Here is a 12611-nt window from a genome sequence, read left to right as displayed (position 1 = left end):
TGTGGCAGCTAAAAGATCATCAATTGATGAAAGACTAACATTGATCTAAAGGGAAAAAGGCCAGCTTGTAACTGCCTCAAAACTAGTTGTTTCTTTAACAAAATTAGCCTCTAAGGCACAGCTGTAAATTCTAAGCCTTTAATTAGCATAATAAATGAATGCGATTCTAAACTATTACATGTAATTACCAGGTGTCTGTGATTATTAAATGCAGAATCTTCATTCATTTATCTATATTAATTAACTTAGGGGTGACCCACGTATTTATAATATTGTTGCAACTGTAGACAAGTGCTTGAAACTTTATGATAGTTTCTTTGAATACTGCAGACTACTTTTTTACTGAATATATGCAGCTTTTGTTCCCATTACTAGATTCTGATACATGGTTTATTCTGAGTGGTAACACCCAATAAATATGTAAAAGATAAATATAGTGTATTTTCCTTCCAGGTATGCTCTTTAACCTAAACAAAGATGACATAGACACAGGCTAGTGTGAAATCTCTGAGGGAAGTCTAGTTGGGGAAAGTCGTCCCCCCAGTCGATGTTTGAATAATGTATGAAGGATCTGGAGACATCACTTAGAGATGCTGCCAATATCAGCTGGGGCTCTGCCCACCCCTGTGGCTGCTGCCCTTTACCACAACCTTTAAAAGGTGGATTCCCTAATGCGAACGCAGTTGTTTTCTAAAATACCCAAATGATAAGGATACAAATAATCTATTCAGTTGTCACGTTGTGTGGTGCATTTTGTGTGAGGGACACAAGGACATTCCCTTATTGAGATAAAAAAGATGGAGCGATAAGCTAATCTTTTTATCCCCACCTGTGTTTACGTGGTATGACATTTTGAATATCGCTCTGTAGACCTGTAATCTTTTTCAACCCACTAATGCAATTATTGCTCCTCCTGCTTTCTGTTTACTGTTAATGCTTTTGTTAAAAGAGCAAACCCTTTTTTTGTTCTTTATGTTGCACCATGTTAACAGGTCTGGTCTGTGTCCCATATAAGGTAAAGGAGTTGCATGGCTGAAGAATATGAATCATAAATTGACAGTTTATTAGGATTATTAGGATTCAGTTGCCTAGATCTGGGTTCTCATGCCAGATGGCAGGTCCCCAGGGTAACTATGTTGATCCCTAAAAGAGAAATTCATTTTGCTCATGTTTCTCAATACAAAGAACTGTGCAAGGCTTCAGCCAACCCTTCATTTCTTTATATTTGAGTCCTGATGACCCAGACTTTATTTTCTATTTTTTTCTAAGTGGACTGAGGCATAGATCACCAGGCTTTCTGAAGGTATTTCAAAAAATTTCTTTGACTGCTTTTCGACTCATTTACAGTCCACTGTTTGCACCTGACATATTTTTGTTGCTGTTAACACTGATCTATTTATGTCATAGAAAGGACCCAAATGTAGAACTCAAAACACGGGGATTAACTGAAGGAGGCTGCTTTATTGCAGTGGCAAAACCTGCATAAAAAACACTTACAAAACCAAACAAAAACCTAGAAACTGGTAATTAAAACAAAACAATGGGACACTAGATGTGGCAATCTCAGGGAGCACAACAGGAGAAACCCGGCATGAGGAGACAACATGACGCTGATAGAGAGAAACACAGGGCTAAAATTCACTGAGGGATAACGAGGGAATCGGACACAGGAGGAGAGCACAGCTGCAACTGATCACACTTGACGAGACTAAGGGGAGACAAGGCTAGAGACACACAGACATGAAACAAGAGACCGTCAAAGTAAAATAACATGAACACTAGGGGAGCACAGAGAACGCCTAAACACTGGAAAAATAAAAACAAAAAACAAGAAAAATTCAAAAAATTGATAAACACAAAACATTAACATGGAGTCACCAGACTCTGAAAAATGACAATTAATCATTCAAGAATAAAAAGGCATAAAATAGACATTTATTCAAGCATGAAAAAGTCCAGCAAAGAGTTGATACATGACCTGAGAGATGCATCTGGACCAGGGTCGACGCAAGTGCGTTAGGAATGGACACGCATTCATACTCCAATGGATGGATCGGAGAGTAAGTTGGGGTTAGTATCTTGAACAGGTGGATTAATGAACTCACCATCAGAAGAGATGGAGATGCTGGGTGCAGCTGCTAAATCTCCTCAACATAACATCCTTCTACTCATTTCACAGTTTTCATGTTAGATCTTGTTTAAACGCTAACTGCACAAGCTGAACTTAAAAAACGTCCACTAGCTGCTTAATCCCAGCAGCACTCGTGTAATCCTGGATGCTAATGCTACCTCCATTGCTACAGTTTAGCTGGGTTTCTGGGTCAGGTGTTGTAATTGCGGGGTTATAGTTGTGTTAACCATTCCTCGCCGTCAGTCCCCTGACCGTGGTCGGGAGACACGAGGGGAGATGCTTCCTCCAGGGCCGAAGTTTGTCCTCCTTCGGGGTTAACTCCCTTCACTTTTGTGGAGTAGTGAGGCAGACAGAAATCAGCCGAGGCACCGGAGAGTACTGAAGAGATGAGGCTTTAATAACAGTACTGCACACTTTGGAAACACACTGCATAGCCTGTAGCCCGTTAGAACGCTGCTCCCGGTCGCCCTCTACCCATGACACACTCTCTCACTCTCTTTTTCCTCTTTCGCTCCCAGCGTTTCCTTCACGCGCATGCTCACACACACATTACATACACTCCTTACTGCACCCAGTCACACACAAGACAGCAATTCCTGCAACACTACCCCCACTCTGGATGGCAATTAAACAATAATTCCACTCCAGCATTGTAATGCATAAAACTGGTACACAATCCCCTTTACCACTTGGAGCCCACAGGAGATAAAAGTGTTAGCCATTACCGCTTATAAGGTGAGGTATAGTATCAACGAGTGCACTTCAGTGACAAAGAGGTTGGCTCAAGTAAGGTGTACATACATGTGCAAAATAAAGCATTTCAAGTGCTGTTAAGTAGAAAAGAAATTACACAATTGTAACTATTACATGGCGACCGGGAATAACCAACTTATCCTAGCATCTAGGAAGGCACAAATACAAATGGATAAGTGCATGTAGATAACCCCGTAGGTCCTTCAGATACCTTTTTAAAAAAAAATGTAAACACTGGAACAATGAAAAAAAATATATAACTCTTTTAAACCATTGTAGCTAACAGTATAGGAGGCTGAAACGATTTAAACTTGAACCGAATCTTCAGTCCTACTTGGAACTGTCCATGGTAGGTAAACCAAGTTAAGTGATCCACACTCCATACCGGTCTGGAGCTCTGCGCCGACGAGTTGGTCGCTGAAACTGCTGGCCCGGGTGGTCTGGCTCACCCACCACACCCCCACCATTCTCATGGTCTACATGGGAAGGGGACGATGGGACAACCACAACCAGAGCGGGATCAGCTGCAACTGAGACAGAAGGCTGAGAGGAGCTGGGGCCATTGCCAGTTGCAGTAGAGAACAGACTGTGCAGACCCAGATCACGGTCTGCTGGGTCATCTTCTAAAGCTGGTGGTGGGACCTCTGTAGGGGACCACTGATGAGCCTGATCAAGGACCCAGGTATTGTCCAGTGGCTCGCGGCAGCGATAATGCTTTAGCTGGTCATGGTGGACAACTTTCACTTTAGACCTTGGGTTCTTCTGGATCCGATAAACTAGGTCATCCAATTGTCCCAGGACAAAGAATGGTCCTTCATACGATGGGAGGAACTTTCTGACCTTGTTCTTGACGTGACGTGTTCCTTTGATGAGATACCACACAGGATCTCCAGTCTTATACTGTGTGTGGCAACAGTTCTTGTCATATTGCCTTTTTGCGCGCTTGACTGACTCACCCAGGGCTTCCCTGGCGATGAGGTGGGCCAGCTCCAGCCGCTCACGCATTTGCTGCACATACTCTGGAACTGAGGGTTGGTTGCCTGGATCAGGAGGTAGACCTGCGACAAGGTCCACTGGCTCACTCAGTTCTCGGCCAAACATCATGAAGTTCGGGGTGAAACCTGTAGCACTGTGTTTGGTCGCCCTGTAGGCCATAACAGCGTACGGGATCATCAGGTCCCAGTCCCAATGACAACGCTCTGCTGTGGAGGCCAGGATCTTCTGGAGAGTGGCATTGAAACGTTCAACCTGGCCATCTGACTGGGGTCGGAATGGCGTTGTATGAGTCTTATCTATGCCAAACAAACTGCACACCCCTTGGAACACATCAGATTCAAAATTGCGTCCCTGATCACTGTGTAGTGCTTGAGGTATCCCGTAGCGGCACACCCACTCAGACGCAACGACCTCGGTAACGGTTGCAGCCCGTTCATCTGGGATAGGAAAGGCTTCAGTCCACTTTGTAAAGTAGTCTTGTATCACAAGCACATATCGGTTTCTGCGCTCTGTCTCATTCAGTGGTCCCATAATGTCCAGCGCAACGCGCTCCATTGGGGCTCCTACCCGGACAGTTCCCATCGGAGCTTGCGGTGTCTTCTGGGGTCGGGCCCTGGATGCACAGCTGGTACAAGTACGGCACCAAAGAGCGACGTCTTCCCTCATGTGATACCAATAGAATCGGGTTCGTAGTCTGGCCACAGTCCTCTCGACACCAAAATGTCCACCCACTGGCCCTTCGTGCATCTGGCCCATCACTTCTGGTTGTAGCTTACGTGGCAGTACGATTTGGGGATAGAACTGGGTCTCGTCAAGGCAGTAGAAGCGACGGACCAGAACTCCATCTCTGAAGTAGAGCCGTTTCCATTGAGCCCAGTATGTCTTAGTTGCTGGGCTGCATGGTGAAACAATAGTCCATGGGGGGCGCTCACTGCTGGCCTCCATCCAGGCGCGTATGGGTGCAATGTCTGCATCAGCGTCCTGGGCTTGGCTCAGCTCCCCCATGGTCCAACCATGAAACAGAGAAGCAGTATCAAGGGTTTTAGCCACATATACTTTCTCAGTCAGCTTTACAGTGTGTGTATTAGTGGACATGTTCTGGTGTGATATGTCTGTTCTAGTGTGAATTGTCTGTTCTGAGATGTCTGTGTTGATAGGAGTGTTTTGACATAAAATGTCTGACTTTGTAAGAGCAGTTTGGTCTAAAGTCTTTGTTTCTGGTGTGGTGGTGTTATGACTTACCCCCACTAGACACACCGCTGTAGTAGCCGGTTGTCCCTCCACCCTCACCGGACTCAGCAACAGGGAGCTGGTGTCAGAGTCCAACTCGCATTGAACTGCCTGATGACTGGTCCCCCCGAGATGCTTGGGGGGGTCCTGCACTCTGCATGGACAAGACTGGCGACAGGGTCTTCTGGAGAGGCTATCAGCATTGGTGTGCACTCGACCTGGACGGTGGATGATCTCAAAGTTGTACTCGGCAAGCTTCTCGAGCCATCGAGCTAATTGTCCCTCTGGCTCTTTCATTTTTGTTAGCCACCGTAGACTGCTGTGGTCTGTGCGCACTTTGAAAGGCCGTCCAAGGAGATACTGGCGAAAGTGGGACGTGAAATCCACGACGGCTAGTAGTTCACGTCGTGTGGTGCAGTAGTTTTGTTCAGTTCTTGATAGCTTACGACTGCCATATGCCAGCACACGTTCCACGCCCTGTTGCATCTGTGACAGCACCGCGCCGATGCCAGTGTCGCTGGCATCAGTGTCTAGTGTCATTTCTCCATGGTCAAGTGGATAGCCAAGAACAGGGGCAGAGGTGAGTCGACACTTCAGCTTGTCGAAAGCTGCTTGGTGCTCAGCATGCCACTGAAAATGTGCATTCTTCTTGGTCAGGTTGTGCAGGGGTTCGGCTATAGAGGCAAAATCTTTCACAAACCGGCGGTAATATGAGGCCAGGCCGATGAAGCGTCTGACCTCCTGGATGGACGTAGGTGTGGGCCACATCTGAACCTTTTGAACTTTGCTGGGGTCGGTAGCCACACCATGCTCGGATACCACATGGCCAAGATAAGCAACTTCGCGGCGAAAGAGGCAGCATTTGGCAGGTTTCAGTTTCAAGTTAGCTTGTTGAAGTCTATAGAATACCTGGCCAAGCCGTTGCAGCATCCCCGACACGTCCTTAGCCAGCACGATGATGTCGTCCAAGTAGACCAGGCAGGTCTCCCACTGCATGCCAGCCAGGACGCGGTCCATCAGCCGCTGGAACGTTGCCGGGGCATTGCATAGTCCAAATGGCATGACGTTCCACTCAAAGAGGCCTGTCCTAGTGCAGAAAGCGGCGGCCCTGCGTGCTCTAGGCGTCAGCTCAACCTGCCAGTAGCCAGATGCGAGGTCTAATGTGCTGAACCATCTGGCAGTTGAGAGTGTGTCCAGCGTGTCCTGGATGCGGGGCAGCGGGTAGGCGTCTGTTATGGTGCGGTCGTTGAGAGCCCTGTAGTCAATGCAGAGACGGTATGTCCCATCTTTCTTACGCACCATAACGATGGGTGAGGCCCAGCTGCTGCAGCTGCGTTGGGCGAGACCGCTCTGTAGACTGTCGTAGATCTGCTGATCAGCATTTTGCTGCTTTTCCCCTGCCATTCTTCGTGGATTTTGTTTGACTGGGGCACCAGGACGGGTTATGATGTCATGCTGCACAAGGCTGGTTCGGCCCAGGTCAGCAGGCCCTGTAGAAAACACATGTCCATAAGTGCAAAGCAAGCGTTTCAGTTGGAGCTGTTCATAGTCATTGAGGTCTGTGGAGCTCTGGGCATAGAGCTCCTGCAGGTGCAGAGGAACCACAGGAGGGCTGGTCAGAGAGTCTGCAGCTGGGGAGACCATGGAGGGTTCCACGGCCTCAGCTGGCTGGAGGAGCCCGGCAATGGATCCCGCCTTAATTGTTACTGCTTTATTGCCAAGGTTAAAAAGGCGAAGTGGGACAGCTTTAGAAGGCTGTGCGTTGACTAGGACTCTGGCGATAAGTACTTTGTGCTTCTCAACAAAACCTTTGGTGGGACTAAGCATCATGTCACCTCGAGCTGCTGCACCAGGATGCACGTTGCCTTTCACCATATACTCTTGCCCCGGTTCCACCACCACAGTTCTAGCTATTCTCACTGCGTGTGACTTTGTACTGGCTTCGGTTTGGTAGTAGAGCACCTCTTCACCGAAAAGGATGATGCGGCGTTTGCCAAAATCAAGACGTGCTTCAGCTTGAGTGAGGAAGGGATGCCCAAGCAGCACCTCATTTCCTGCTATATCTGCCACCAAGAAATCAACATCCACCTGTCGATTGTTGATATTGACAGGTATCTGGGCTTCACCTAGCACCGGCACGTCCCCAGGTCCCACACCAAGCAAGGTCTCAACAACTGAGGGCTGTAGTGGTGGTCTCACGTCTGGGTGGATGGAGTTGTAGTAGGGCAGCGGCAGCACGCTCCTCCGGGCTCCACTGTCCAAAACAGCACATACCTCCACTTCGTAGAGGCGCATGGGGATACTCATTTCTTGGCTTTGGCACTTAAGGTGGAGCACAGTGGGTTTTGGGCTGTCCCAAGGGCTACTATTCAATGTTAAGGCCTTGGTGGTTTTGTGAGGGGAAGGGCACTGCTTTTGGACATGGCCCCAACCTTGACAGTTATGGCAGCGAACCCCACTCCTTTTAAAATTTCTGTGATTGTTCGGTGTTGTCGAGGGTGTGTGTGGGACAAAACGATTCGGTGAGGGGCTAGCTGCAGGTGCATGCTCAGCAACAGTCTCATCTCTGTCTTTTTCTCTGACGACGGCAGCTCGGGGCCGGCGTTCAGCTGCGTTACGGGCTCCTTGCTGCATGGCACTGGTTACATAAGATGCAGCCCTTTTAGTGGTTTCGTGTCGGTGGGCTATTTCGTATGCGCAGGCAAGTGTGGCTGGGTGCCTCTCTAGCAACTTCTGTACTATTTCTGCATCACCCAGCCCATTGGTGAAAACTTCAACAGCTATAGAGTCTTGTTCAATCTCTGCTCTATTACCATATGCAACAGCCACTTTCCCATAAATGTCATCTCTGAAAACATGAAGGGCCTCACCAGGTTTACGCACTCGCTGCCTCAGTTCTACAGCAACAGCAGCTGCATGGTCAGAAGAAGGGCCATATGCAGTTTCCAGTTCGTCCACCAGGCGGCGGTAATCCCATTTGGATGAGCGGGGATTTCTGTGGATAATGGCCCCTGCTGCTCCAACTAGGCAGAATTTAAGCTGAGTTGTCATTGTTTTTTCTGACCAATAGTTGGCTTCAGCGCAGCTCTCAAACCTGTGCAGAAATTCCTTCCACGGTGTGGTGCCGTCATATTGGCCCGGACGTAGGGTGGGGACTCTCTCTCTAGTGTCACCGTCCTCTTCACTGTCAGATAGGGGCTGACGGGGCACACAGCGGGTCTTGCCTGGTTTCGAGCGGGGTTTATGCTGTGCAGTGATTTCCCCATAGCTAATGGCTTCATTAAGGCTACTGGAAGGCATACATTGCATGGGTGTATTTAACATTGCGTTAAACTGAGCCGGTGTGCTGTGTACAAAACTGTCCATGTGAGCGGAGGAAAATGGGTTTGAGTCTGGATAGTGGATTTTCATTTGGGGAGTAGGAGCTGGATAATAGTTCATGCTGCTGCCTGTGTTTCTCTCACGGCCGTAGCTGCGGCATTCAGCATCAACGAAGGGATTCGTGCGGGAAAACTGCGGCCGGGCAGGACCATCGGGCGGCGCGAATACACACTCTCCATTAGCGTGTGTGTTAGCACAACTTTCGGCACACAGGAATGGGTTCATATGTTCACATTTAGTCACAGCTCTGTCTCTGTTAGCTTCCCTAATGCTCGCGGCACCCTCGGAGACACTGGTCAGCGATATGAACGGGTTGGAGTAATTGGTCTCAAGTCCGTACTTTTCACGAGAATGGCGAGCAGCGGCCATCGCGAGTTAGCTTAGCTGCGGGCTAATACACTTGTAATTACAGTCACTCGGCTTTATCGTTAGCCGCTTTAGCGTGTCGGTTTTTCTCTGTGCTCACCACTTCTTTAACAACGTGAGAGGGTCCCTTCGTGGTCGCCAGTGTTAACCATTCCTCGCCGTCAGTCCCCTGACCGTGGTCGGGAGACACGAGGGGAGATGCTTCCTCCAGGGCCGAAGTTTGTCCTCCTTCGGGGTTAACTCCCTTCACTTTTGTGGAGTAGTGAGGCAGACAGAAATCAGCCGAGGCACCGGAGAGTACTGAAGAGATGAGGCTTTAATAACAGTACTGCACACTTTGGAAACACACTGCATAGCCTGTAGCCCGTTAGAACGCTGCTCCCGGTCGCCCTCTACCCATGACACACTCTCTCACTCTCTTTTTCCTCTTTCGCTCCCAGCGTTTCCTTCACGCGCATGCTCACACACACATTACATACACTCCTTACTGCACCCAGTCACACACAAGACAGCAATTCCTGCAACAGTTAGGCGAACCATTAACCCAGGCTTGGCGGTCACTGCTGTGACATATTCCTGATGTGGATGCTCCAAACCGCTTTCTGATATCCTTTTTTATTTACCGAGTGATGCACTTTGTGCACATAGCTTCTGGCATATAGCATCTGAGCTAACCTTCCTTACCGCAAAGAAAATCTCCACATTAGTACCGCACACTTGACACTTCTACCTACAAGGTGATGATCAAACAACGTGAATATGGTAGTTGATTTTAATTGGCTAAAGAAGTGTTAGCTCTATAGCTGTAAATGTATTTCACTTTTCTTTTGTCAGAGGACATACTAATATATTGCACAGGCCTGCCCCCCTATGGCCCTCCATAGCACCAATGCGGATCTTGACCTCCATCAAAAATTTCTCAGTGGAAGTTTGATGTCAAGAAACCAGTCTAAAAAAAGGGAAGCAGGGAGAAAGGGCTAACGCATTCCAAGTTACTCAAACTCTGAATTGAAAACAGGTCTAATGGAGCGATGAATCTAAATTTGTCCTCACTCATGAGAGAGATACAAGAGTGTGTGTCTTCTGCCAACTGTAAAACACAGCCGCGGCTTTGTCATGGTTTGGGGCTGCATTACCAAAACTGATGGAATTACAAAAAAGTACCATCAGACTTTAATATACCATGTAATGCTATCAGCAAAGCATCTGATTGGCAATGGCTTAATTTTCACTGATCCCAAAGACACTGCCAGTAAAAGCACATCTGAATAGAAAAACATACATTTGAACACTGTTGGTCATAGTTAGTCTGGATTAGTCTGTGTTGATGAATAAAGGTGGTAATATCAAATATTAACTTTAATGCTTGTAAAACTGTAAAAACTCAGTTTTCAACTGAACTTCTAGGAGAAGTGGTTGGATTCTTTATTTGCTGAATTATTTCAAAGTAAAAAGTGTATTTAAAAACTGTTAAAGCTAATTGCAATCTATTGTTCCTTCAGTATTTCTCTTTATGTAAAATTTTAAATTTGCAAATGGATATCCATTCTTCATTTGTTCACTAACAACCTCAAACTCAAGGGAACTCCTAAATGTTAAGAGGGGAAAAAAAGGTAAGTTTCAAATAAATGATAACATTTTACACCTCAGTTGTATCTAATTCTGCTCCTTTGTGAAATGCTGAAAAATGTGGTTTTGACAAACCTTGTGTTGGCAAGCTGAAATAAATCGAAGATTTACTCAGACCAATCTCAGACCAACAGCAGGGATACCTAGTTTTGACAAAGTCTAATGATGAATACAGAGCCTATCTACACATAGAGCAATGTTAAGTAGATTCAGAACAATCCTGGCTGCTTTTCAAATATTCAGCTTGAAGTCAAATTATTTGCATAACTTTATTACTTTGCTTTCCTATTACGATTTTCACTCACATATGGCACACACAGCAGCATTTTGAAGAAGGAGCGTCAAAAGTCGTTGTGGAATAATAATTTTTCCAAACGGTGTGCAAATAAGTTCAAACAAAGCTTTGCACTCTGTATATAATATAATTGGTCAATGAAATCTGTGTGCAGCTTTCTCCATTGGTTAGCAATGGATCCCGTATCAGGAAGGTCACAGTATCCATCACCTCTTTAAAGTTGTTGTATCTGTCTCTCTGTGAGTGCCTGATGAAAACCCTAAACTGCATGAGGTCTATCAAAAAGTCCACCATGAACTCTGGCTTCTGCAGTAAAGTGTAGCGGTATTGCATTTTTAGACTCACAGCAACACTAGTGAAGGCTCAAAATTCATGCTGTATTTGTGCACATTCTGAGTTTTGACTACCTCATTAAGCAGTCTTTCTTATAGTCATTGATGAGACTTTCAAATTTGGCAATAAGAACAGCTTCTGTTTAATAGCATATTAATAGTTATGACTAAATCTAAGCTATATAATTTCTAAGAGAAAAGACATCCTTTAAGCCACTGGCAGATGTGAACGTCTGGTGTTCGTTGCATAACAATCTGCTTGTTAATCAGTACTGTGAGGTGTGACTGCATTAATGAGGATTCAGATATACCCTTTGTCACTTGTCAACCACTGTTTCCTTGACAGCTTGTTAAAATAAATAGAATCTAAATACTCTTTAATGCGGTTTTAATCTGGATCCACTTTTGCAACACAACAAATACTGGAGTTCCCGTGTCTAGGAGGCGTCTCGTAGACAGACAAATGACAAAACTACAAATGTTAAGAATCAAATATTCACAGTGTGCTTAAATCATCCCCGGGCTGTACAAAGAAACAGGTGAATTTCATGCAGAATTTTTTTTAAAAACCCAGAATGCCTTTAAGCACCGCCCTTTACTTTCCTTGACAGGTGCATGTTTGTTTTATTTCAAAGGACTGTTTCTGTTTATGAAGCTCCTTTGAAAAATAAATATATCCCAAACGCCACTTCCTGCCATATGCTCCATTAATGGGGACCATCTTCTGATACCCTTTTATACCGATATCACCATATTGCTTGTCATCATCTCAGTGGAAAGTTTCCTTATGGTTATTCTGGAAGCTGAGCAGAGTTAGGGTTAAACACAAACTGTGTCTAAATTGGGCCGGCACTGTCTTTACTGAGCAGATGAATTCTGTGACAGCTGCTGTACTTGTTGTATGCCTTAAATATTTCCTTGAGCCTTCAAGCCTCACATTCAACCCACAGCTGTGCCTGCACCAAATTCTGAAACCAAACAGCAGAGTGCAACATGGCAGAAGCGATAAGAAGCACTGCTTTCAGTTGTTTCTTTCAAATCTCCCTAGATAATACAAAACTAATTAATCATTTATCATTAAAGGCAATAAGAAACAGCATAATATTTCATTTTTATGGTTGTTTGCTTAGATTTCATTGAGGTTTAATTTTGCAAGCAGTGAGCAAATAATAAAGCATTTTCTTCTTTAAGCAAATGCTGAGAAGAAGACATGTTGACAAGTTTGAAGTCGTAGCTGAGGGAAGCGGTGCGGAGGATCTATCGGAATCACATTTGACAGTTCAACAGAGGCAGATGATTCCAGAGCTGAGGGGGGTGGGGGTTCATTATCTCCTAATTACATGAGATAGAGCGGAGGCTTACTGAGCTGGTGCAGGAAAACACCTGCAGACTCGAGTGTGTCTCCCCAGATTCCAGCACCAAGCCTGTTAAAATGCTGCATACAATCCGAACAGAGCAATTATGCCAGGCAGCTTTGGAGACAAGTAAATGAGACACT

The 12611-nt window shown here is 45.9% G+C and overlaps 1 protein-coding gene across 1 annotated transcript; it reads right to left on the bottom strand.

Annotated features, from left to right (window-relative positions):
- Positions 1-201: 201 nt before the first annotated feature.
- LOC113008257 (uncharacterized) lies at positions 202-9563 on the bottom strand. Its single transcript, XM_026145555.1, has 2 exons — positions 3270-9563; positions 202-2461 (listed from the first exon to the last, which is right to left on the bottom strand). The coding sequence occupies exons 1-2, from the start codon at positions 8858-8860 to the stop codon at positions 2446-2448; spliced, it is 5607 nt and encodes a 1868-aa protein (XP_026001340.1). The 5' UTR covers positions 8861-9563; the 3' UTR covers positions 202-2445.
- Positions 9564-12611: the final 3048 nt, after the last annotated feature.

Source organism: Astatotilapia calliptera, chromosome 16, assembly GCF_900246225.1.
Source record: "Astatotilapia calliptera chromosome 16, fAstCal1.2, whole genome shotgun sequence".
NCBI lineage: Eukaryota > Metazoa > Chordata > Actinopteri > Cichliformes > Cichlidae > Astatotilapia > Astatotilapia calliptera.
Note: the sequence above shows the minus strand (reverse complement) of the source record. Positions and strands in the feature narration are given on the sequence as shown.